The 27,559-nt window shown below is 38.8% G+C and overlaps 1 protein-coding gene and 1 pseudogene across 2 annotated transcripts in view; one reads left to right on the forward strand and one right to left on the reverse strand.

The window, feature by feature from the left end:
- The window catches only part of PRKDC (protein kinase, DNA-activated, catalytic subunit), a gene marked incomplete at its 5' end in the record, with an annotated part of 200,876 nt that overhangs the window by 61,377 nt on the left and 111,940 nt on the right, over nucleotides 1–27,559 (forward strand). The window contains 4 exons of the mRNA XM_080918907.1: nucleotides 16,924–17,031; nucleotides 18,459–18,685; nucleotides 24,143–24,237; nucleotides 26,322–26,421. Of these exons, the coding sequence (XP_080775033.1) occupies nucleotides 16,924–17,031; nucleotides 18,459–18,685; nucleotides 24,143–24,237; nucleotides 26,322–26,421 (530 nt within the window). The remainder of the gene's footprint in view (nucleotides 1–16,923; nucleotides 17,032–18,458; nucleotides 18,686–24,142; nucleotides 24,238–26,321; nucleotides 26,422–27,559) is intronic.
- Nucleotides 5,832–6,216, reverse strand: LOC308422705 (DNA polymerase epsilon subunit 3-like; annotated as a pseudogene). The gene has a single exon. The product of its transcript is annotated as a DNA polymerase epsilon subunit 3-like (transcript).

Genomic DNA, 27,559 nt, shown 5'->3' on the forward strand with positions numbered 1-27,559 from the left:
TTTATAATTTTATTTTAGTTTAATGTTATTATTATTGAAAATAGATTTTTAAAAAAATAATATACTCTAATGGTTTCCTCTATCCTGATTTCCTCCATACCCTCCCCATCCACCCAAATAGACACCCTTTCTATCTTAATAGAAAGCAGGCATCTTTTAAAGAAATTGTAATAAAGATAAATTAAAAACAAATATACCAGAATAGGACAAAACCAAAACCAACTTACCAACCAAATAAAAAACCAGAAAGAGAAAAAACAGAGCTAGAGAAAAGGGACAGATAACACACATGTAAAGACACATACATAAAAATCTTACAAAAAAATTAAAAAGTTTAATATATGAGCTTGTTTTGTGTTGGCTGTCTTGCTGGACCTGGGACCTGCCCTTAAATTGTAGATTGTGTATACATTGAAACTTCATTGGAAGATACTAATTGTCCCTTTTTGAGCAGTTATCAACTGGAGAGAGCTTCTGAATTAGGGCTGGGGTTTGCGTCTGCTCCCTCTCAGCACTGGGAACTCACCTGACTTAAACCCATGCAGGCCCTGTGCATGTTACCATGGTCTCTGCAGATACAGATGGGTATCAGTCCTGTCTAGACGGGCTCAGCTCCTTGGTGTTTTCTGTTGCCTCTGGCTTTTCTTCCTCCTCCTCTTGCACTAAGGGGAGAGATTTGATGGATATATCCTACTTAAGACTTAGTGTTCCAGTTCTCTTGCTCTCTACACATTGTCCAGTTGTGGGTCTCTTGCATTTGTTTCCATCTACTGCAGGAGAAAGGTTCTCTGATGACTGCTAAACAAGACTAATCTATGAATATAGCATACTGCCATTAGGAGTCATTTTATTGCTACATTCCTTTTGCATATCAATGTAGTATTTGGTTTTCCCCTAGGTCCTTGGCCTCTTTAGTTTCAAGCTCTCAGCTGTATGAGTAGTGTCATGAATATCTTCCGTCTCATGGAGTGGGTCTTAAATGTAATCAGATAGTGGTTGGTTGCATGTACATCTCTTTTGAGAGTATCAGTGTATTTTGTGACCATTGTTGATAGAAGGACTTGTAGTTGGGTTGGTGTTTATTGTTCTCCAGTGGTGTCTAGAGTGCTTTCCAATACCACGAACACTAGTTTCTAGGGGTGAAGGCTCTAACTCCAGTTCACCTTCTTCATGTTCAGTGAGTTATGTAGATATTGACCTCAGCAGTAGCGCTTTATCATTAGTTTCTGGAAAACAACCAGTGGCCTTGGCAACAGCCTGCATTGTTTGGGGTTCTCATAGTACCTAGCATCTTGGTCAACAACGGTATTAGATATAATTCATTCCTGGTACTGGAAGCTTCACATGGTGGTGACAGATGTCTAGTTGGGGCTCTGTCTCTTCTGTAATTTAGCAATTTTATTATTTTTTCCAAATTGCCTTCGTTTATGTATATATTTTAAGAAACTTCTAATGTATTAGGTTTCTACATGATCCCTCAAGTGGCCCTTAGTTTTAGCTGTCACTCCCTGTAATCCCTCCTTTTCCCTTCTCTTCCTCCTCCCTCCCTGTTTGTTTCTCCCATTCTAGTCAACTTTCCCACCCCCATCCAGCCTTACCTGTGGATTCTCTTTTTCTTTTTTATGGAGAGTCTCCCTTCTCCCTTAGTCTCTTATGCTGTACTTAAACACCATGGTTGTACAGATTGCATTTGCTTATTGAAGACTTAATACCTAGCATCCATGTGTAAGAGAATACATACTATATTTGTCCTCTTCATTCTTGGTTACCTCACTCCGGATGAATTTTTTTCTACTGTCATTCACTAGGGAATTTTATGTTTTTTTTCTTTTGTTTTGTTTTTGAACAGTTGAATAATACTCCATTGTGTAAATGTGTACCATATTTCTCTCCCTATTCCTTTGGCTTATTGGTTTTTTGTTTGTTTGTTTTCCTGACAGTTCTATTCTGTTGTAGTCTTGGCCATCCTGTGACTTGTTCTGTAGACCAGGTTGTCCTCAAACTCAAGAGATTCTCCTGCCTCTGCTTTCTATATTCTGGGATTAAAGGCATGCCCTACCACCTGGCATTATACCAAATTTTCTTTATTCATTCATCAGTTGGTGACCATCTAGGTTGTTTCCAGCTTCTGACTTTAGTTTCCAGCTATTAGACTATATTGGCAGTTAACAGAGTTGAACAAGTATTTCTGTAGTTAGATGTACAGTATAGAGATATGCCCAGGAGTAGTATAGCTGGATTTTGGCATTTATCTATTTCTAGCTTCCTGAGGAACTGCCACACTGATTTCCATAGTGGCTGTACACGTTACACTCTACCATCAATGGATGAGTGTTCTTACTCTTCATCCTCACCAGCATGAGCTGTCATGAGCTTGGTCATTATGACGGGTGTAAGATGAAATCTCAAAATAGTTTTGAATTATACTTCCCTGATAACTTCAGATGTTGACCATTTCTTTAAGTGTTTCTTAGCCATTTGAGCTTCATCTTTTGAGAACTCTATTTAGATTTACCCCATTTTTTTTCATTGGGTTATTTCCTTTCTTGATGTCTAGTTTTTCAGTTCTTTGATATTTTAGATGTTTTCCCTCTGCCAGATGTGTTGTTGGTAAAAAGCTTTTCTCATTTTGTAGGCTGTGACTTCGTCCAAATGCTCTTTTCCTTTGCCATGCAAAGCTTTTCAGTTTCATGAGATTCCCATAAATTGTTGTTCTTAGTGCCTGGGTTATCAGTGTTCTGTTCAGAAAGCCTTTTTCTGTACAATCGAGTTCAAGACTATTTCTTGCTTTCTCTTCTGTCAGAGTCAGCTATTTTGAGGTCTTTGATCCATTTGGAATTGAGTTTTGTTCAGGGTGATAAGAATGTGTCTATTTGCATTCTTCTACATGCATCTATCTAGTTTGACTAGCACCGTTTGTTAAGGATGCTGTCTCTATTCCAGGGTGTATTTCTGTATTTCTTATAAAAAAAATCGGTGTCCATATTTGGGTCTCTAGTTCAATTCTATTGATCATCATGTCTATTTTGATACCAATACCATTTTATATTTGATACCTGTTTATATTACTATAGCTCTGTAGTACAGTTTGGGATTGGGGATAGTGATATCTCTAGCTATCCTGGATTTTTTTTTTTGTTTCCATATGAAGCTGAGAGTTATTCTTTGAATTTCTGTCAAGAATTGTGTTGTAACTTTGATGGAGGTTGCATTTCATCTGCAGATTGCTTTTCTGTGGTACAGCCATTAAATTAATTCTATCAATTCATGAAAATCCTGTCTGTCTTCTTGTATCTTCTTAATGCTGTGAGTTTCTAATTAGGTTGGTGTTGACTGTGGGCTAGCAGTAAATTGCCTTTATTATGTTGAATTATATCCCTTGTATTCCTAGTCTCTTGGTGTTTTTATCATGAAGGGATATTGGATCTTGTCAAAGGCCTTTTTTTCATCCAATGAGATGCTCCTGTAGTTTTTGTCTTTCAGTCTGTTTATATGGTGGATTGCATTTATTCATTTACATATGTTGAACCATCTTTGTATCTCTAGGATAAAGCCTACTTGGTTATGATTGATGATCTTTTTGATGTGTTCTTAGATTTGGTTTGCTAGTATTTTACTGAGAATTTTTGCATCTCTCTGAGGGAAATTCGTCTGTAATTCTCTTTCTTTGTTGGGCCTTTATGTGGTTATCAGGTAACTTTGGCCTCTTAAAATGAACTGGGCAATGCCCCTTCTCTTTCTGTTTTATGGGATAATTTGAGGAGTCTTGGCATTAATTCTTCTTTGAAAGTCTGGTAGAGTCCTGTACTAGAACCATTTGGCCCTGAGCTCATTCTTTCTTTCTTTCTTTCTTGGATGGGAAACTTAATTATGGGATACTTCCATTTCACTGAATATGATAGTTTAAATTGCTTATCTGATCTTGATTTAACTTTGCTAAGTGGTATATATTGAGAAAATTATTTCTTTTACATTTTCTACTTTGTTGGAGTACAGCTTTTTAAGGATTCTTTGGATTTCCTCATTGTCTGTTGTTACATGCCTCATTTTTCCCTGATTTTGTTAATATGGATAGTTTGTCTCTGCCCTTTAATTAATTTCGATAAGTGTTTGTTGGTGTTGTTTTCTCAAACAACTTTTTGTTCCATTAATTCTTTGTATTTTTGTTTGTTTCTATTTTATTGCTTTCAGCCCTGAATTTGATTATTTTTTGCTTTCTACTCCTAGTGAGTTTTTTACCCCTTTTGTTCTAGAATTATTAAGTGTGCTGGTAAGTGCTTAGTATGAGATCTCTCTAGTTTCTTTTTTTATCTTTTGGATATTTTTTAAAAAATAATTATTTATTTAACGTATATGAATACACTGTAACTATTTTCAGAAATACCAAAAGAGGGCATCAGATCCCATTACAGATGGTTGTGAGCCACCGTGTGGTTGCTGGGAATTGAACTCAGGACCTCTGGAAGAGCAGTCAGTGCTCTCAGCTGCTGAACCGTTTCTCCAGCTCCTATAGTTTTTTTGCTTTTTGTCTTTTTTTTAAAACAAGAATGTTCTTTATTTATAGAAAGCATTAAAATCTTCTCAACAGTATCCCTGTTTGAGTAAAATCTTTCAACAAAGTCTTCCCCGTATTTCCCTAACTAGTTAACAGTATCCTACTGTATTCAATCACCTGTCAGCCTCAGGTGCACAACTAAGACAGAAACCGTGCCTGGAGCACTAACTGGGGACAGGGAAGGCCAACAGATGTGTCTAAGCTACTGCAGAGATGCTCCACTCCTGAGCACCATGTCTCTGACCTTCAGGTTCAGAGGTGTTTCTTGAGTCCTTTTAAAAGACAGGAGATTAGGACTAAGGGATCTGGGGACTTTGCACTTTGGGACACGACAGAGGTTATCTGAGTCCCTGGACTAGAAGATGAAGTAAGTGAGAGGAGGAGAAAGCAGGGCTGGGAAGCAGAGGTGGGAGAGTGGAAACAGAATTGCTGTGCCTGGAGGAAATAAAGCCTCTGGGACTTGTTATGAGTTCAGGGAATGAAAAGCAGCAGCCACAGTCTTGCAGATGGAATAGAGAAGAGAAGACCTGGGATTTTATACTTCTGGGAGGTGGCACTAGGACAAGGTCTTACAGTGACAGGCACTGAGTTACTCCAAGGTCAAGCCACCTGCTTTTAAGAATTGGCACTCATTTTTGACAGACTGTAATGAACACGCAGAATTTAAGAGTATATGTCATAGGAGTGCAGTCACCCCTCATGACCGAGCATCTCAGGCAGTAAAGGACTGCAAAGCTAAGTATGTCTAGAAAGCCAGAGACCAAGTAAGTAATGCTGCCACCAAGTGAAGAGCTTCCTTATTCTCTCCTAGCTTCTTAGCCATTTCCTAAAGAACATTAATACTATTGTCAACTACTGTACAGTCAAACAGAGACCATGATCAAAGCCCCATTTTCTCCCCAACCTGTTAGTGCCTCTGTGACTTGGAATGCAGCATCAACATGCATGTTATTACTGTTTTGGAGGGGCAGAGAAATGGGATCAAAAACTAGCTAACCATATACTTTAAGTAAAAAGGCAATACCAAAATATGTAGTCATCAAACATCCCTTTTACTAAAAAGCCATAACCTGCAGACTGATGAAGCAAAAACAGGTTACTGTAACTCAGATGCTGAGTCTGGGAAGAGCTGGCTTTGATCTTTCTTGTTAGTTTTTATTTGGATCTCAGGCACCAGTGCCGAAGATGACTCTGCCTTGCAGGGAGAGGCTTCATATATACACGTGGCAGGATCTCAGGGTCCCTTCCACCGTGCCACAGTCTGCCTACTCTCCATTCAGTTGCCTACCTCCCCCTCTTCGTTCTGTTCTTCCTAGTCCAGTCTTTCCTTATCTTCATCCTCCTCCTCTGTGCTTTTGTCCTGCTCTTCAGAATCTTTTTTGTCTTTCTTTGTCCTTCTTTTGCTCTGAAGCGTCTTTCTTGCCTTTTCTGCTTCCACCTGTAAGCTTCTAGAGCTTCTTTGAATGGTGTTATGAACTCTCTTCCACGGCCGACAGCACATCACTGGCATCTTTCATTTCAAAGTTATTGGCACAGGATGTGGCATACAAAACAAAGACACTGGTGACGCGGGAGATATTGACACCATCTGGTAGCACCTCCTTGATGATCCTGGTAATGACTGAATTGGGCAAATTTAGGTCCTCAGGCCTCTCCGCCATTACCTACGCTGGGGCCCAACCCCCCTACCCAGGTCTCCTCTCCAGACAATTCTGGTCTAGTTTTTTTATGTAGCCACTTAGTGCTATGAACTGGTTTCCTAGGATGTGCTCACTCTTCCTTAGTGGTTAGCTCTCCTGTGGGCCTAGGGACTGGATTTTTCCTGCAGACTCTGAGATTAAGACTGACCAGACAGCAGTCATTTAGTAAAGATAGGGCCCTTAGTCCAGTGTGCCTTCATTGTGTCTCATAGCTTGGGAGTGTCATATCTTATTTTCATTCTATTCTAGATAGTCTTTGATTTCTTTAATAATTTTCTGTTTTGACCTACTTTTTCTTCAGTAGAAAGTTATTCAGTTTTCTTGAATTTGAAAGCTTTTTGTTTTTGTTGTTGGTATCCAGACTTAATCTGAGATGATCAGATAGGATGAAGGGGATATTTCAATTTTCTTTTGTCTGTTCATGCTTGCTTAGTATCTGAGTATGTGGTCAGTTTTGGAGAATGTTCCATGAGGTGCTGAGAAGAAGGTATATTCTTTTGTGTTTGAGTAAAATGTTCTATAAATACTTGTTACATACATTTAATTTTTAACGCCAGTTGGCACAGCATTTCCCAGTTTAATTTTTGTGTGGATGACTTTTGGTGAGAATGAGTTATTGAGGTTTCCCACTATCACTGTGTAAGACTCAATATGTGATTTAAGTTGTAGATGTGTTTCTTTTATGAACTTGAGTTTGGTCCATAGATGGATGCTCAGAATTTCAGTGTCCTCTTGGAGTTTTCCTTTTAGTATATAATATCTTTTCATATCTTTTCTGATTAATTTTAATTTGAAATTTATTTTATCAGTTACTAAAATGCCTACATCAGCTTGCTTTTTAGGTCCACTTTCTTGCAATTTTTTTTCTATCTTTTTACCCTGAGATGTCAATCCTTGATGTGAAAGTGTGTTTCTTGGATGCAGCAGAAGGGTGGTCCTATTTGCTTATCCATTCTCTTAGTCTGTGTCTTTTATTGTTTTGGCTTTTTGGACCATTAATGTTGAGAGATATCAATGACAAATTATGCTGCTTCCATTTCTGTTTTTGTCTTGCTGTTGTTGTTGTTAGTGTTGTTGTTGTTAGTGGTGGTGGTAGTGGTGGTGGTAGTGTTGTTGTTGTTGTTGGTATTGGTGGTAGTGTTGTTGTTGTTGGTGGTGGTGGTAGTGTTGTTGTTGGTGGTAGTGTTGTTGGTGGTGGTAGTGTTGTTGTTGTTGGTGGTAGTGGTGGTAGTGTTGTTGTTGGTGGTGGTGGTCGTGGTAGTTTTGTTGTTGTTGGTGTTGTTGTTGGTGGTGGTGTTGGTGTTGGTATTAGTAGTGGTGGTGTTAGCGGTGGTGGTGGTGGTGGTGGTGGTATGTATGTAACTAACTGATTCTGCTGTTGGTTTTACCTGTTTGGGGTTATTTACTCTCTGCAATTTCTTGTGTGTAGTTAACCTCTTTTGATTGGAGTTTTCCTTCCAGCACCTTCTGTAGGGCTGGATTTGTAGATATTTCTTACATTTGGTTTTATCATAGAATGTCTTGTTTTTCTATCTATGGTGACTGAAAACATTGCAGGGTGTAGTAGTCTGGGCTGACATCTGTAATCTCGTAAAGTTAGGAGGACATCTGTCCCGGCTTTTAGAGTCTCCATTGAGAAGTCAGGTGTAATTCCCGCAGGCCTGCCTTTATATGTTACTTGGTCTTTTTTTCTTGCAGTTTTCATATTTTTTCTCTGATCTGTATGTTTAGTGTTCTGATTATTATGTGCCAAGAACACTTTCCTTTCTGGTCTAGTCTATTTGGTGTTCTCGGGAGTTCTTGTACCTTGATAGGCATCTCTCTCTCTCTTTTTTTTTTTTTTTTTAACGACTTTATTTTGCAAAACAAAGATAAATGTTTAGATTTTAAACATTTTTTGCTTAAAATTATACATTTTTGTCAGTACTGTTTTTTCAGACATTAAAATAAATTTTACATAAAACCATGTGAATATATTTTTTAGTCAGTACTTGATTTTTTTCAAGGCCTTGACAGTATGCATTGAAAACCTACTAGTTACAATAAGCGTAAAGTACATGTAAAACAAAACGCAACATGGAAATAGTCAAAGTCTTCTTGTTTTGTGAATATATGTATATTTTTTGTTTTCTTTATTTCTTTGACTTCATACAGTCTGTGAGTTGTTTCTGGGGGGGTGCAAGCCTCTGGGGTTAGCATCCCACTATCAGTGACTGCATATTATGTCTGTTCTTTTGTGACTAAGTTATCTCACTCAGGATGATCTTCTCTAGATGCAGCCATTTTCTTAAGAATTTGGTTAAGTCATTGTTTCTGGTGGCTGAGTAGTATTCCATTGTGTATATGTACCACAATTTTTGTATCCATTCGTCTTCTGAAGGACATCTGGGTTCCTTCCAGCTTCTGGCTATTATAAATAGAGCCGCTATGAACATTGTGGTGCATATATCTTTGTTGTGTATTAAAGTGTCTCTGGGGTATATGCCCAGAAGTGGAATAGCTGGGTCTTCAGGTAGTAATATATCCAATTTTCTGAGGTATCGCCAGACAGATTTCCAGAGTGGTTGTATTAGCTTGCAACCCCACCAAGAGTGGAGAAGTGTTCCTCTTTCTCCGCAGCCTCGCCAGCATCTGCTGTCATCTGAGTTTTGGATCTTGGCCAATCTGACTGGTGTGAGGTAAAATCTTAGGGTTGTTTTGATTTGCATTTCCCTGATGGCTAAGGATGTCGAGCACTTCCTCAGATGTTTCTCGGCCATTCGGTGTTCCTCAACTGAAAATGATTTGTTTAGCTCTGTACCCAATTTTTTAATAGGGTTATTTGATTCTCTGGTGTCTAGCTTTTTGAGTTCCTTGTACACCTTGGATATTAGGCCTCTATCTGATGTGGTGTTGGTAAAGATCTTTTCCCATTCTGTTGGTTGCCGTTTTGTTTTCTTGACGATGTCCTTAGCCTTACAGAAACTTTGCAATCTCATTAAGTCCCATTTGTTAATCTTTGACCTTAGAGCTTGAGCCATTGGTGTTTTGTTCAGGAAATTTTCTCCTGTGCCTATGTGTTCTAAGGCTTTTCCTACTTTGTCATCTAATAGTTTCAGTGTATCTGGTTTAATGTGGAGATCTTTAATCCACTTACACTTGAGCTTTGTACAAGGAGATAAGAACGGGTCTATTTTCATTCTTTTGCATGCTGAGTGCCAGTTGGACCAGCACCATTTGTTGAATAGGCTGTCCTTTTTCCATTGAATGTTTACTGCTCCTTTGTCAAAAATCAGGTGACCATATACATGAGGGCTCATTTCTGGATCTTCTATTCTATTCCATTGATCCACCTGCCTATTTCTATACCAGTACCATGCAGTTGTCAGCACAATTGCCTTGTAATATAGCTTAAGGTCAGGGATAGTGATTCCCGCAGATGTTTTTTTGTTGTTGAGGATGGATTTCGCTATTCTAGGTCTTTTGTTATTCCATATGAAATTGCACAATTATCTTTCCAATTCCATGAAGAACTGGGTTGGAATTTTGATGGGGATTGCATTGAATCTGTAGATTGCTTTTGGTAGGATGGCCATTTTTAAGATGTTGATCTTTCCAATCCATGAGCATGGGAGATCTTTCCATTTTCTGAGATCCTCCTCAATTTCTTTCTTTAGAGGTTTGAAGTTCTTGTCATACAGGTCCTTCACTTGCTTAGTTAGAGTCACACCAAGGTATTTCATAGTTTTTGTAATGAATGTGAAGGGTACCTTTTCCCTAATTTCTTTCTCCACATGTTTGTCCTTTGAGTATAGGAAGGCTACTGATTTGTTTGAGTTAATTTTGTATCCGGCCACTTTGCTGAACTTGTTTATCAGCTGTAGGAGTTCTCTGGTGGAATTTTTGGGGTCACTCAAGTACACTATCATGTCATCGGCAAAGAGTGATGTTTTTATCTCTTCCTTTCCGATTTGTATCCCCTTGATCTCCTTTTGCTGTCTAATTGCTCCAGCCAGGACTTCCAGTACTATGTTGAATAGGTAGGGGGAGAGTGGGCAGCCTTGTCGAGTCCCTGATATAAGTGGGATTGCTTCAAGTTTCTCGCCATTAAGTTTGATGTTGGCTGTTGGTTTGCTGTATATTGCTTTTATTATGTTTAAATATGGGCCTTGGATTCCTGTTCTTTCCAGGACTTTTAACATGAAGGGGTGTTGGATTTTGTTGAATGCTTTCTCAGCGTCTAGTGAGATGACCATGTGATTTTGGTCTTTAAGTTTGTTTATATGGTGGATTACATTGATGGATTTCCTTATGTTAAACCATCCCTGCATCCCAGGGATGAAGCCTACTTGGTCATGATGAATGATGGTTTTGATGTGTTCTTGGATTCGGTTAGCAAGGATTTTGTTGAGTATTTTTGCATCAATGTTCATAAGTGAGATTGGTCTGAAGTTCTCTTTCCTTGTAGGGTCTTAGTGTGGTTTAGGTACGAGGGTTATTGTAGCCTCAAAAAATGAGTTGGGTAATATTCCATCTGATTCTATCTTTTGGAATAGTTTGGCGAATATTGGTGTTATATCCCCAATAAATGTCTGATAAAATTCTGCACTGAACCCGTCTGGACCTCGGCTTTTTTTGGTTGGGAGGCTTTTGATGACTTCTTCTATTTCTTTGGGTGTTATAGGGTTATTTAGATAGTTTACTTGGTCCTGGTTAAACTTTGGGACCTTGTATTTGTTTAGGAATTCGTCCATTTCCTCCAGATTTTCCAATTTTGTGGAGTATAAGTTTTTGTAGTAGGATCTGATGATTACTTGAATTTCCTTAGTTTCAGTTGTTATGTCACCACTTTCCTTTCTGATTTTGTTAATTTGGATACTCTCTCTTTGCCCTTTAGTTAGTCTGGCTAGGGGTTTATCAATCTTGTTGATTTTCTCAAAGAACCAACTCTTTGTTTTGTTGATTTTTTTCAATGGTTCTTTTTGTTTCTATTTGGTCTATTTCTGCCCTAATTTTGATTATTTCTTGCCGTCTACTCTTTTTGGGTATATCTGCTTCCTTTTGTTCTAGGGCTTTTAGCTGTGCTGTGAGGTTGCTGATGTGAGCTCTCTCCAGTTTCTTTTTGGAAGCACTTAGGGCTATGAGTTTTCCTCTCAATACTGCTTTCATTGCATCCCATAGGTTTGGGTATGTTGTGTTATCGTTTTTGTTGAAGTCTAGAAAGTCCTTAATTTCTTTCTTTATTTCTTTTTTGACCCTGCTATCCTTTAACAGAGCGTTGTTTAGTTTCCATGTGTATGTGGGCTTTTTGTTGTCTTTGTTGTTGTTTAAGACCAGCCGTAGACCATGGTGATCTGAGAGGATGCATGGGAGTATTTCAATCTTCTTATATCGATGAAGGCTCGTTCTGTGTCCAATTATGTGGTCAATTTTCGAGAAGGTGCCATGGGGTGGTGAGAAGAAGGTGTATTCTTTTACTTTAGGATAGTATGTTCTGTATATATCTATTAATTCTAGTTGGTTCAAAGTCTCTGCTAGTTTTGCAGTGTCCTTGTTCAGTTTCTGTTTTCCTGATCTGTCCATTGGTGAGAGTGGGGTATTAAAGTCTCCCACTATTATTGTGTGGGGTGAAATGTATTTTTTGAGCTTTAGTAGAGTTTCTTTTATGAATGTGGGTGATTTTTTATTTGGAGCATATATGTTAAGGATTGAGAGTTCCTCCTGACAGATTTCTCCGGTAATGAGTAAAAAGTGTCCTTCTTTATCTTTTTTGGTAACTTTTGGTTGGAAATTTACTTTATTCGATATTAGAATAGCCACTCCAGCTTGCTTCTTGGAGCTGTTTGCTTGGAAGTTTTTTTCCCACCCTTTTACTCTGAGATAGTGTCTGTCTCTGTCTCTGAGATGAGTTTCCTGTATGCAGCAAAAGGCTGGATTTTGTTTATGTATGCAGTGTGATAGCCTATGTCTCCTTATTGGGGAGTTGAGACCATTTATGTTAATAGATATGAAGGAATAATTGTTTCTGTTTCCTGCCATTTTTGCTTTTTTGGGTTGAGTTGTGTCTGTGTTTTTTTCTTCTTTTAGTTTTCTTGTTTAGGAGTTTTCTTGTTTTTACTAGGCTGTATTTTCCCTCCTTGTATTGGGTTTTCCACCTATAATTCGTTGTAGTGCTGGGTTTGTGGTCAGATATTGTGTGAATTTTGATTTGTCTTGAAATATCTTTGTCTCTCCATCGATGGTGATTGATAGTTTTGCTGGGTATAGCAGCTTGGGCTGGCACTTGTGCTCTCTTAAGGAGTGCATGATGTCTTGTCCAGGCTATTCTAGCTTTCATAGTCTCTGTTGAGAAATCGGGTGTGAGTCGGATTGGTCTGCCTTTATATGTTACCTGACCTTTTTCCCTTACTGCTTTTAGTATTCTTTCTTTACTTTGGGCACTTGATGTTTTTACTATTATGTGTCGGGAGGTATTTCTTTTCTGGTCCAACCTATTTGGAGTTCTGAAGGCTTCTTTTATGCTCGTGGTCATCTCATTCTTGAGGGTAGGGAAGTTTTCTTCTATGATTTTGTTGAAGATATTTACTGTGCCTCTTAGTTGATACTCTTCTCCCTCTTCTATTCCTATTATCCTTAGGTTCAGTCTTTTCATTGTGTCTTGTATTTCCTGGATATTTTGGGTTAGGAGCTTTTTGTTTTTTGCATCTTCTCTGGCTGTTTTGTCTATGTTTGCAATGTTGTCTTCTGCCCCCGAGATTCTTTCCTCGATCTCTTGTAATCTGTTGGAAATGCTTGCTTCTGTGACTCCTGATTTCTTTTTTTGGTGTTCTGACTCTAGGGTTATCTCTTTTAGCGTTTTCTTTATTGTGTCAATTTCTGTTTTAATTTCCCTCTTCCATTCCTTTATTTCTTTGGTTCTGTTTTCCTCTCGTTCTTTGAGTTCTTTGAGTGTTTTCCTTGGTTCTTCTTTAAACGCTTCTGAATCGTTTTGCTTTTCCTCCCTTTCTTGTTTAAGTAACTCTATCAGCGTCTTGAGGCATGATTTCAGGTCTGTGTCTTCTTTTTCTGGAGTGTTTGGAATTCCGATGTTTGCTACTATGGGAGAGCTGGGTTCTGGTGTTGCTAGATTGTCTTGGTTTCCTTGGGATATACCCTTTCTCTTTCCTCTTGACATTTTGTTGTCAGTGATATGTTCTTGCCTTTCCCTTGTATCTGGTCTGTGTCCCTGGTACACTTTCCGTGTGCACTCCGCAGAGATCTCTCTACTCCCGGCAGCCCAGGTTCTGGGTAGCAGCTGGGCCAGGCTCCGCTCTGCGTCCTGAAGCCGCCTCCGGGTGGAAACAGATGTTCCTAAGATCTGTTCCTGGTCACAGATGCTCAGCCTCTATGATCTGCCTTTCCGGCTGGCAGGTGGGCCAGGCTCCGCTCTGCGTCCTGAAGTCGTCTCCGGGTGGGAACAGAAGTTCCTAAGATCTGTTCCCGGTTACAGTTGCTCAGCCTGTAAGAGCCGCCTTTCCGGCTGGCAGGTGGGCCAGGCTCCGCTCTGCATCCTGAAGTTGTCTCCGGGTGGGAACAGAAGTTCCTAAGATCTGTTCCTGGTCACAGTTGCTCAGCCTGTACTAGCCGCCTTTCCAGCTGGCAGTTGGGCCACTAGGCATCTCTTTTTATGTTAGGAATTTTCCTCTGATTTTGTACTTTTGATTTGGAAATCTTTATATTCCTATTGTTCTTAGGTTTTGTCTTTTCATAGTGTTCCAGATTTCCTTGATGTTATAAGCCAGAATATTTTTTGATTCAACATTTCTTTGACCAATGTATCCATTTCTTCTATAGTGTCTTCAGTGCCTGAGACTCTTCTGTTGCTGAAACTTGCCTCTGTGGTTTCTGTTTGAGTTTTCACATTTTCACATTTTTCTCAGTTGGATTTTTTAATTTATTCTATTTTGACTGTCAGATTTAGAGTGGTTTTATTAATTCCCTTCCATTACCTGTTTTTTCATAGATTTTTAAAAAGAGATTTTTTTACTCCTTAAAGAGTAAATTTATTCTTGAAGGTTGTTCATTTCTTTTTTCTTTTTTAAATTATTTTAAAGGATTTATTTATTTACTTTATGTATATGAGTACAGTGTAGATGTCTTCAAACACACTTGAAGAGGGCACCAGATCTCATTACAGATGGTTGTGAGCCACCATGTGGGTGCTGGGAATTGAACTCAGAACAGTCAGTGCTCTTAACTGCTGAGCCATCTCTCTAGCCCCGTTTCTCTTTTCATAGAGTTCTTTTTCTTGTTCTTTAGCTATGTTCAATACTCAGGGCATGCTGACTAGGTTTGCTGGGCTCAAGTGGAGACATGACTGCTGTTCACTGTGCTTGGCACTGGTGTCTAGGCATCTGAGATGGGAAGATTATTCTACATGCTAAAATCTTTCCTATCTCTGTTGGCTGGGTGTCTTGTTTTTTGGTTTCTGTTGTTCTCTCTCTCTGGGTCTTAGGAGAGTGTGGTGACTATGCTTTGCCTGGGGCAAGTAGGTGTGGCTTCTGGAGGTTGAGAGTTGATTGATACCTAGGAGTGGAGATGGGCATGTGTGGGAGGACCGAGGGTCCTCTGGAGCAGAGAGTACGGGAGGACACAAAAGCAGAAGGTCTGCTACGGAGGCAGGGATGAGACTGGCGCTCTGACTTTGGAGGAAGGGAGGGAGAAGTGAAGATCTGCAGTTAGCCTACCTGCTTTCCAGGCTATAGTGGCCCGTGGGTTTCCAGGCAGTACCTGTTCAAGCTGGGCAGGGACAGCAATGAGAAGGGGAAGGGAAGTTAGGAGGGAAGATCTGTGGGATCCGATGGATATGGGGCAGGGGCAGGAGGACAGGTTCAGGGACTGCATCTTGAGCAGAAGGAAAGGGGCACATCTGCAGTTAACCCTCCTGCTTCCCTGGTAAGAGTGTGCATTGTGTTTTGATTCATTCTGCTTGTGCTTTTAATTGGAGAATTGAGGACATTGATATTTATAGTTATTATTGAAAGGTATGTGTGGATTGCAGTTATTGTGTGGTATTTTTGTTGTTGTTATGTTCTTAGTGTTCATGTTTAGTCATGACAACCGTGTTTCTTTGTACCAGCTCTTAGCTCTTATTCCTCTGTTCAGTATCACTTACTGTATTTTGGTTTGGCTTGGTCTCCTAAGATATTAAACTTTAAAGACTGTGTCATGGAACTATAGTTTTTCTGGATACATTATTCTAGATTAGCAGTCGTGATCATTTAGAACTTGGTTCTTCTGACTTTCAGTCTTTCTATTGTGAAATCAGTTGTTCTGATATTTTTTTTTTTTTTATTCCCTCTTGCAGCTTATATTCTTTTTTTCTGTCTGTTTGGTGACTTTGTGCTTGTGTCTTTATGGGTGTGTCATTCTTTACTTTGGGGAAGTTTTCTTCCGTTGTCTTGTCAAAGATCTGGTTTGTACTGTTATCCTAGGATTCTTCATCCTCTGTGCCTGTAATTCAAAGAGTTGGTCTCTTCATGGTGTCTCTCATTCCCTGTGTCTTTTTCTTTCTTTTGGAGTTTTTATTCAGTGTTGCTTGTTAGGGTCTAATTTCTCTACTTTCTCTTAGAGATCTGATATTCTATCTTTTGGTTGATTCATTCTACTTATAAGGTTTTCTAGTTTGATTATTAGGTTTTTCTACCTTCATTTCCTCTTGTGTTCCTCAGCGTTCCTGCCTCCTGGTTGAATTCAGTTATAAAACCTTAAATTATTTCTTTGTCTTCAGTCAGTCCTAATGTTTCTGATGGGTTTTTGTTTTGTTTTTGTTCTTGTTGTTGTTTTGATTTTGATTTTTTTGAGCTCTCTAAACTCCTTGATTACTTTTTTTGACATTTATAATTGCTCTATTAAATTTTATGTCCTTGAGCTTGTATAGGCAATTATTATTGAAGATAATTTCTGTAGGGCTGATGGTTTGTTTTGGGAGTCGGCATGGGGATCAGGGTGGGATTGCTGTGCAAGGGGCCTTTCCATTATAGGTGACTCAAACAGTGCTATCCAGGTTCAACTAGAGGTACTGAATGTGTGTACTGCACTAGACCTGTGGTGTTGCAGAGAGAGGGTAAAAGGGAGGACCAGGAAGAGTCACCTGCTAAAATGTGTAAGATCTGGCTGGTATGAGAGGATAGATGTGATTTAGTTGGTAGCAACATAGGAAGGAACCTGGGGATCGTGGGTAGGCCCATTTGGAAAGGCAAGCAGGACCATCCAAACTAGGCCCAGCACCAGGGATAGATCTGGGAGATGGAAAAGTTATGGAGGGGTCCAAGAGGTGAAGGACCTGGCTGGGCAGAGACTAGATATGATGTGTGAAGAGTCTATAGGTTATAAATGGCACAGTCCAGGCTGTTTGGTGTGAGTCCTAAGCTAGATCTTAGGCTTAATGAGGGTGTATAGATGTAGACTTACACTGGTAGGCCCTGACAAATTGTACTAACAGTATCTTAATTGCCTTTATAATTTGATCATAGTATGTATGTATTCCTTTCCTGGACTCTTAAGGTTGTGTTCATCATGGAACTGAATTAGAAAAAGAAACTAATGATAATAATAGCTTTGTTAAAAGAGCCCTGTAAATGTTTACTTTTCAGTGTACATTTACTGCTTTATGAGGGCTGTAAACTGCATTAGAGATTGTCTCTTCAGGTGACAAGGCAGCTCTATGAACCACTTGTTATGCAGCTGATCCACTGGTTTACTAACAATAAGAAATTTGAAAGTCAAGATACTGTTGCCTTATTAGAAGCCATTCTGGTAAGTAGTATTTGGAATTCTGTACTTTCATTCCAATTGACTGCAGAAATTTAGTGTACATTTTGATCTGTAGGAAAAGTTCCTTGTTAACACACCAAAATATAGCCTTTTGCTATAGAGACTGTTAATTTTAGTTTTGGACACAGTACCATATTTATTTTGATAAGTGATGTTCTTAATATTTATAAGTTTTAGTCAATGTGTATTTTTATTCTACTTTTTAACTGGCTTTAAGTTAAAAAATTATATGCATGCAAGGTGTTGGGGATACATGCCTTTAATCCCAGCACTTAGGAGGCAAAGGCAGGCAGATCTCCATGAGTTCAAGGCCCTCCTGGGTCTACAGTGAGCTCCAGAACTGCTATGACTACATAGAGAAACCATGTCTTGAATACCCTCCCCCCAAAGTATGTGGTAAAGAGAGAAACAATGTGTTATGTGTAAGAAGTATAAATATTTTTTATCAATAGCAGTAGTTTTTTTTTTTTAAATCCATGGTACAGTATTTAATTCAAGAGTAAAGGGAAATTTTAATTTATCTAATTTTTTTCTTGCATTCAGATTCATCAACTAAAGGCTTTTATATCACACTTTTCCTGAGGTAATAGAGGTATTAATTAGGGTCTGATCACTGGTTCAGTGAGCTAAGGCTATAGTGGTCTTTGATGCATATTTATTTTAATTTTGAGTTTGTGGGAATAATTTTGACTCCTTAAAATATTATTTTATGTGGGTTTTTCAGTTATTTTTCAATTTCAACATTACACACATCTGTGATTTTGACACAAGGCAGAGACAGGAGGATTTGAGCTTAGTACCACTCAGTGACATAGTAATTCTATACAAGCTTCGGCCATACAGGATCCTGCTTTTAAGAAACTGAAAAAAAAAATAAGTAAATAAAATGATAAATAAAAGAAAAATAGCAAAAAAAAAAAAAAAAAAAATTCCAGTGAAAAGTCTAATGAGCTTGTTCAAACATCCTTTAATTCTTTGTTCTTAGAAACTGATCTGAGTGACAGTCTGTTAGTCTGGAGCCAGCATAAACATGGAAACTGACATGAGCATTAGGAAAGAAGAAATGTGGTATAGTTATGAGGACCCAGTGTGACTACGTTATTGTGTAAGACACACAGCACAGTCACAGAGCCCTGTTTGCTCAGTGCGCTCAGACGCTCACCCAGATTCTAGATCTTGTTATGGGAAGTGAAGAGTCACTCGACAATTCTTTTTTTTTTTAAGTTAAGGTCTATAGTTTAGGCTGTAGCCCATGCTAGGCTAGAACTTACTGTGTATCCCAGGTTAATCTCAAACTCACAATGTTCTTGCCTTAGCTTCCTGAATGTTAATATATGTTCACACAAAACCATTAATCATTCTATAGGTATAACAGTAACCATGATAAAGCTGTTCTTGTATTGATTAAGGATGGTATTGTGGACCCTGTTGATAGTACTTTAAGAGATTTTTGTGGACGATGTGTTCAAGAATTCCTCAAATGGTCCATTAAGCAAACAACACCTCAGCAGCAAGAGAAGAGCCCAGTAAACAGCAAGTCACTTTTCAAACGGCTCTACAGCCTTGCACTTCATCCTAATGCTTTCAAGAGGCTAGGTGCAGCACTTGCTTTTAATCACATCTACAAGGAATTCAGGTATGTAAGCTGTGTGTGCCAGTGTGTAAGACAGCTCCTGAAACCTTTAATGCAATTTTGAAAAGTACCCTGATGTTTGGATTTTTATGTAAAGCATTTATTATATAAATATGTGATAGATGGTGTGCATTTAAGAATTTTAGAAACTGTGGAGAAACACTTCCAAATATGTTTTGAGACCAGAACCAAAGACACATGTGCATGATCTTTTGAAGAATGTGTATAGTGAGTTAGTGAACACTTCTCAGAGATGGACCATGTAAAGGATGAATGAGAATCAGCCAAATTCTTTAGGATAAGAAGGTGGAGTTAAAGTTGCAAGAACCTCTCCCTCATAAGCTTACCCTATGAGGTGGTGAAGAACTTCGGTAGTTTTACACTGTGTTCAGAGTAATGGGGAGGTGAGCCAGGTATGTCTGCTATGGTCGAAGAGTGGAAAGCACTTCTAATGATATAGAATTTCTGCAATTATGGGAGTGCAAAGTGAATTCAAACTTTGGCTATTCCAAAATGTCCAAGAACGACATTGAGTACTGTAAGACAGATGGTGTGTATATATTCACCAGTTAATGTTCATTCAGCATTGGGTACTGTGTGTGAGAGCTGAAGGATGACTCACTGTTAGGAGCACATATACCTCTGGTCAGAAGAAGGCTTTGGAGAAAAAGAATATTATATGCCGGGCACTGTGCCAAATATTGCAGATCTAACATAGCTCTTCAGAAGGGCTACAATTGAGAAAGATGCTAGAAGAGATACATGTAAAGCTTTATGCCTTTAACTAATTCTCTTAAATAGTGATTGCTCAGAATAGATTACGACTTTGGTCAGAAAAGTTTTTTCTAGAAAATGGCAGCTGAGAAACAGAGGAGACCAATAGAAGTAAGATGGAGGGATAGATGGGAATCCACGTGCATATTTATATGAGAATTAACTAGAGCATGATGCCATATCTTATTTATGTAGCATTTTAAATGAGATGACCTGAGTATACAGATGAATGCATAAAATATATAATGTTTATAGAGTGATAGTAGTAAACCAGATTGCCACGTACCCACTCTCCAAGTTGAGAAACAGGCTCTTCAGTCCAGAGCAGCAAAAACTGACCTTTTGAGTTCGGAAGGAGACTCACTTTATATCACAGCAAAGCAGGGAGTGTCAGCCTTACAGCTGACTTCTTGCCCCACCTAAAATGCACCTACAGGCATTTCATCTATCAGACTGCCCTGCAGTTTCCACTGGGAGGTGTGAACACCAAGGAGAGGATTAGATTGATCTCAGGTCACCTTCACATCTAGGTCTGTCCTTGATGAGAGCTTTACAGGCGTGTGTGGAAACTTGCCCTGCAACATAGTTACCCTCCTCAAAATTTATATCACTTGCTTTCTTTTCCTCATACTTTCATTTCCTCATACTTTCATTTACACATATAAGCCTAAACTTGGCACTTTGGAGAAGTCGAGTGAAAGCGGCTCTCTGCCAGCTCTTGGTGCTTGATACCCTCATAAGGCTATGCTTCACAGACAAACATGATGGAACTGTCAGAGAAACATGTCTTTAGGTGTTTTTGTCATTATATGATCAAAATGGCATACTTGTCCAAATTTGATGACCAGATATTATCATCTGATGAGATTGTTCTTATACATAAATTCTATTATTGGCTAAGATGTTATTACACACAATTAATTGCTATAGCCATCAATAGAATTGTTTGTGTTCATTATTATAACTAAGTTGGTACAAAATTATTGTAGTTTCCAAAATTAATTGTAATTTGGAACTGGGATTTTCTCTGTAGACCAGGCTCCTACTATCTCCCCAGCTCTACCACACCCTGCTTTAGTATTTTAGTTTGTGTGTGTGTGTGTGTGTGTGTGTGTGTGTGTGTGTGTGTATGTGTGTGTGCATTTAAGTCATAGCACATGTGTGGAAGTCAGATGACTATCTGAGAGACTGATTCTTTTTTTTTTCATTTATTATCATTTATTCACCAATTTATCAATGTATTAATCAATGGTTTGCTACATGCCATTATTAAAAGGCTTACAGCAATAAATGTAACAGACAATTCTTATTGATATAGAAAAAACAATGCAAAGAATAAACAAAGTATTTATCATGACACTTGTTGATGAATTATTTGAAAAGACAAAAGAGAAAAATGAGTAGTCTCATCTGGCGTAGTTTTTCTATGGCAGATTACCCTAAGGTGGGAAAAGGCTTGGTGTTTTCAGAAAAAGGACATTAGTGTAACTACAGCACATTAACAGAAGGAAAAGAAGACTAGATAAGTTTAAAAATGTAAGCTAAGGTTCTTTTAGGTCATTGTAGGCTTTTGTCTTTTATTTTCGAGTAGGACATCATGCCATCGCTGCTTCAGAAAATAAGAGAACATGAACAACTATCTTAGTAAATGTTCTATTGCCATAAAGAGACACTGTGACCATAGCAACTTTTATAAAGGAAACATTTAATTGGGGCTGGCTTATACTTTCAGAGGTTTAGTCCATTAGTGTCATGGTGGGAATATGACAATGTGCAGGTAGACATAATGATCAAAGTGATCAAGAAAGACCTGAGAACTCTGCATACAGGTCCACAGGAAAAGCTAGAGACACTGAAACTAGTTTAGGTCTTTGAAACCCCAAAGCCAATCCCCAATGACACACTTCCTCTAACAAGGCCACACGTTCTGAGAGACTGATTCTTTCTTCCACTGTATGAGTTTCTGAGCTTGAACTGAGATCAGGTTTGGCAGCCAGCAGCACCTTCACTTGCTGAGCGCCTTTCTGGCCTTTGTTTTACATCATTATAATATGAGTTTCTCACCTTGTTATTTGGCTAATGACCTATTCTTGTTTTTTATTTCACATTTACTTTATACTAGAAATGATATTGCACCAAAACCAAATGTAAGCAGTTCTTATTTGAGGTAAAAGTGGACAGTAGAGAAGACCACTGGCACACACAGCACGTTTGGCTTAGGTCCTTGGAATGTGTAGTGCAGTAGGTATTCCAATGTTTTCCAGAAGGGACAGCCTGGAAGAAGGATAATAGCCTGGCCTTCGGAGGTTCACAGTCACCAAGTGAGAACAGTGACCGAGGCTGAGCCTCTTACAGCTTAGTGCAGAAGAAGCTGCCAAAGAATACAGCATGGGCCATTCAATAGCCATTTGGCAGTTTGGTAAAGACTCTTGAACTGACTGGAATTAAAAAGAAAAGAAAATGTTGCTCTATAGAACAATGAACTTGGAGTGTGACATACAGAGTGTAGCATCCAATGATGATCAGCGCCTCAGTTTGAAACAGCTCCAGATTCCTCCCAATATCAAACTACCACCTAAACAGGTTATGGTCATTGGTGGGTAATTTGGTGCTAGCTTGATCCTCTACAGCAGTGGTTCTCAACCTTCCTAATGCTGTGACCCCTTTAATACGGTTCCTCAAGTTTAATATAGACACGTAACTATAAAATTATTTTCTTGCTATTTCATAACTGTAATTTTCTGTTGTTATGAATCGTCATGTAAATATCTGATATGCAGGATATCTGATATTTGACCCGCAAAGGGTTGCAATCCAGAAGTTGAGAACTGCCACACTATAGCTTTCTGAGTCCTAACAGAACTGTTGTATCGCATAAGAGTGTTTAGCAAATTGATAAGATGCACTGAAACCTGCAAGACCCGCTGCTGACACTGATCAGCACAGGAGCCCAGTTCTCCTCCACAGTGTCCTGCTGCACATCATATGGCAATGATTTCTAAAGCTGAGCAGTTCCGTTACATTCTGCCTCATCCAGTATGTTTACAATGTCTCACCAACTGACTAGCACTTCAAGCATCTCTCTTTTTTCTTTATTTTTTAAAATTAGATACTCTGTATTTACATTTGAGATGTTATCCCTTTTCCCCTGTCCTGCTCCCATCCTCCCTCCCCCTCCACTTGCCTTCACAAAGGTGCACTCCCTCCTAATCACCCTCTCCACCCCATTGCCTTGGCATTCATTCCCCTACATTGGGAAACTGTGCCCTCCCTGAACCAAAAGCCTCTTCTCTCATTGATGCCAGACACTATCTTCAACTACATATGCAACTGGATCAATAGGTCTATCACGGTGTGCACAGAGGTTGGTGTTTTAGTCCATGGGAGTTTTAGAGGGTTTGTTTGGTTGATAATGTTGTTCTTTCCATGAGGTTGCAACACCTTTAAGCTCCTTTGGTCCTTTATTTAGTACCCTCATTGGGGTCCCCGAGTTCAGACTGTAGGTTACATGCAAGCATGCTCAGCTGTATCTATATGAACATAATCCCTGAGGGGGCATCTCTGTCTGGTTCCTGACAGTAAGTACTTCTTGGGATCAGCTGTAGTGCTTGGATTTGGTGGCTGTATATATAGTGGATCCCAAGGCAGCTTCTGAGTGATCTTTTCTTCAATCCCTGATCTTCTACTTGACCTTGCATTTCCTCATGTGAGTGTTTTGTTCTCCTTTCTAAGGACTAAAGCATCCCCATTTTGGCCTTCCTTCTTTTTTAGCTTCATAATGCTTGTGAATTGTTTCTTGGTTATTCAGAGCTTTCTGGGGCTAGTATCCACTTATCAGTGAGTGCATACCTTGTGTGTTCTTTTGTGACTGGGTTGCCTCACTCAGGATGATAGTCTCTAGTTCCATCCATTTACCTACAAATGTCATGAAGTCATTGTTTCTAATAGCTGATGGCGGTCACCTGGCCCTCTCACTGGGCCTGAAAGGACCTGATCCCAGAGTACATCACTCTATCTGCCCACAAGATCACCAGGCATTCCCTCCCCTGTGAGGGTATGTGGCAGGCTTAGGGCTTACCATGGGCTCAGGTAGGAGAGCGCTTGCAGGACTTCTCTGGGGCTCAGCAGTCCCACTTCAAGCATCTTGACAACTTTTGCAAAAACAAACAAAAAAAAAAGTTTCCACAATCAGTACATGCAAAACATTTTCAAGAGTTTATTGACTCCTGAAGCATGTATTTTTGTTATTATAGGAAGAAACATATGCTATTTATAGTGGTTTATATTTTGATTAATTAAGATATATTTGATCCTATATGTAGTAATTTAAAATTTATGCCTGATGCTGTAGTTTGCTTATTCAGATCTTGATTTCTGTTTCTTTCATAGAAAGACAGGCTAAACTGTTATCCTTTATATTGAAAGTTTACTGTGGACAAAAATATTTACAATTTATTCATATCTTACATTACCTTCATCATTTGATTTGTTATTGTTAAGAAAATGATTTTTTTCCAACAGGTGGACAACTCTTTTTTTTGTTAATGCCTGTGTTTGCAGGTTTTGAGTTCCAGCTCAGCCTGGATTATTGAGACTCCGGTTCAAAAAAAAACATTGTTTGTATTTCTTATTATTGTTCTTCGTGTTTTCCTATGTATTATTTTCTGAGGTTTTCTGATTTTGCAGGGAAGAAGGATCCCTGGTAGAACAATTTGTGTTTGAAGCCTTAGTGACATATATGGAAAGTCTGGCCTTGGCACATGCAGATGAGAAATCCTTAGGTAGGTGTCATTCTAGTGTTCTGTCTATACACTGAAGCTGTCTGCCTTAGAATTCTTCCACCACTCAGCATCCAGGACGCACATGATCCTTCCATGAGATGGTCTTTTTTTTTTTTTTTTTTTTTTTTATAGTCCTTTTAGCAGATCTGATAAATATGAAGGGGCAATACATTGCTTTTTCACACACAGTGTCTGAAATTCAGTTTGTAAAAAGTTTTCTGTGTCTTCATCCTCCAAGAGTCTGCCTATGTCCTCAGTAGCCATAAAGCTTGAATTGTGGTTATGTCCTTAATTCTACCCCTTCTTATAGTGGTTATATACTAAACTACAATATAGTTTATCCCACAGGGGAAGGACAAGCCAAGGAATTTACAACCCATAAGGAATGGCTTTGAGTGTACACACTAGCTCTGGCCTGTATTGGGTTATGCTACCCTGAAGGTTTCTTTTCACATAGTCTGTCATTTCAGGCTGTTGGTCATATAGTTTCTATTTGGATGTGACATTCCTTTTGGGATGTATGTATATAATATACATGTGTTGCAATAGGCTATCAACCTCTACTCAGATGGCCATGGTGCAGCAGTGAGAGTTCACTACCCACCTCAGTGTGCTGGATTCCCAAATGAAAGACACACACATGCACACAGAGCCCTGTGTTTACTATGCCTTAATCAGCTCAATGACTGGGCCACTCCCAAATTTCCACATGGCTAACACTTCCCTTCTGATACTCCTGAGTTATTACTTATTAAAATCTGTATTCCATCTTTGTTGCCCAATGGGGCTAGGGATAGGGGAGCCCTGGAGCTGCTCTTCTCTGGCTCATGATTGGTGTGCTCTCTCTTCTGCACCTCTCACATCTGGACCTTACTGCTTTTCCAGCATGGCGGTTCTAAGTCATGCTTCATCTCTTTGTCCTCTTGCCAGCAAATCTTAAAGTCCCACCTGTCTCCCTTCCCAGCCATTGACCACCAGCAACTTTATTGACCAGTCAGAACCAACTGGGGGCAGAGACCCTCAGCATCATCTTACATATGGACTCTTGAGCAATTTTGGGAACCCAATTAACATCATACTAAGCGTTAGATCAAATTTACAACATACATGCATGTTTCCTGTCTTCTTTCAGTCATGAGAATGGGTTTTATTTTAAGATTTGAAATATAAGTCATTTATTTTAATTTCATATTTTAAGATGAAGAAATTGCTTTGGTAATCACAAAAGTAGGTCAACAAATTTACAATACTACTGTATTAATGGTAATCTGATCAAGTCAGCTCAGTCAACAGGAACTCAGGAGGAGGGAGTGACAATTGAAAAAGAGAAACAGACAAGATTATAGCATAACTCTAGCCCATCCTGAGGCTGAAGCAGGTTTATATTTCTCCAGCCTGCTTTTATATCATTCTAGATACATCCTTTTTTTGAGTTTTTTAATTATTATTTTTAATTAGTTTGGGATTTTATACATACTTCGTTGGGTACCTCTCCCACTCCCTTGCTCCCATCCCCTCCTCATTTCCACTTTCCTAACCCTTCCAACCCCCCTCACGCCACCCCACCCCATTATCCCCTCTTCCACTTATTTATTTAATTTTTTTTGGATATTTTCTTTACTTACATTTCAAATGCTATCCCCTTTCCTGGTTTTCCCTCTGGACTCCCCCTATCTCATCCCCCCTTTCTCTGCCTCTATGAGAGTGTTTCCTTCACCCACCACATCCCTCCCATTTCCCGGCACTGGCATTCTCCTACATTGGGTATTGAGCCTTCACAGGGCCAAAATCAGTAAAGAAACATGATCAGTTCTTAGATCAAAGATGAAGTAATCAATCGAAGTAGAAAAGAAGAACCGCACATAGATAGTAATTGAATAGTGAGCAAGGCGATCACGTAAGTTAGTGATTCAGCAAAGAAGTAAACAAAGCTCTTGGTCACTGTTTCTGATATTCTTATCTGAGCCTCCTTCCTTGTCCAAGCCCAGTGACAAGTGCCAAATTTCTAGAAGTAGCACCAAAAGCTCTCATCAATAACTTGATACATGTTTTCTGTGATATTTTTTGTACTGATACAAATACAGGTACAGTTCAGCAGTGCTGTGATGCTATTCATCACCTACGACGTATCATTGAAAAGAAGTCTGTTTCTTTAAACAAAGCAAAAAAACGACGTTTGCCACGGTAGGTGATACTGCTTTTATTCCTTTCTTTAATCCAACACAAAGCTAATCTCCATCTGGAGAAGGTTGAAGATGAATATGTAAACTATAAAGAATTATCCTTGTAAAGAAGAAATGTGCATTCACTGATAATTGGATATTAGCCCCCGAAAGCTCTGAATACCCAAGAAACAAGTCACAGATCATATGAAGCTCAAAGAAAGAAAGGCCAAAAAGTAGAAGCTTCAGTCCTTAGGGAAAAGAAAAACAACAACAACAAGTGTACAGCACCCTCTCAGAGTGGGGTACACCTAGACTTTAAATCACTAATAACTCAAGAGCTGAGACGACAGCCTTGTGGCAATTTTTGGTATTTAAAAATCATTATGTTCAATCTATACACACCAAGAAAACTGACTGTTTCCATGTTACGTTTTGTTTTACATGTACTTTATGCTTACGATAACTAGTAAGATTTCAATGCATACTATAAAACCTTTAAAAAAATCAAGTACTGACAAAAATGTATTCATATACTTTTATTCCAAAATGCCTTTAAAAATCTGTACATGTCTCTCTCTTTTTAAAATAAAGTTGTAAGAAAAAAAACTTAAAATTATAATAGAAAAAAAAAGAAGAAATGTGTAGTGTAGTATGAACAGTCAGTTTTCTAACAGAATTTTAAACTTTCAAGTTTGAAAGTTCATGGTTTCAGGATGATGATATTTGATTATGGTTCAGATAGGTGTCCATATTGACAGTAAGTGTTAGACACTGTATTTTACCTGTTACAAGTTGGATAAGCAATTAACTAGAATGTTTATGAATTGATGAACTGTTACACAATAAACTTCGAAGTATAAGAAATAAGTGTCACATTCAATCTAAGGTTGTAAAACACGGTGCAGTGTCCATGCAGAGCGGTCTAGTCAGGAATTCAACTTAACAAGTCCTACTTAAGCTAGAGGTCTAGTCAGTTACTATTTAAACAGCATGACTATTAGAAACTTATTATCAGCATTTCCAGGAATTCTTTAGGGCATGTCATATTCAATAAGATATACTCAACTGAAGGATAAGATGCCTATCTAGACTTAAGATGATTTAAGATGTACTTTGAAGATTGAGTACCTTGTTCAAGCTCATGCACGCGTCTAAGG

The sequence above is a fragment of the Micromys minutus genome (genome assembly GCF_963924665.1).
Source record: "Micromys minutus genome assembly, chromosome: 7".
Taxonomy (NCBI): Eukaryota; Metazoa; Chordata; class Mammalia; order Rodentia; family Muridae; genus Micromys; species Micromys minutus.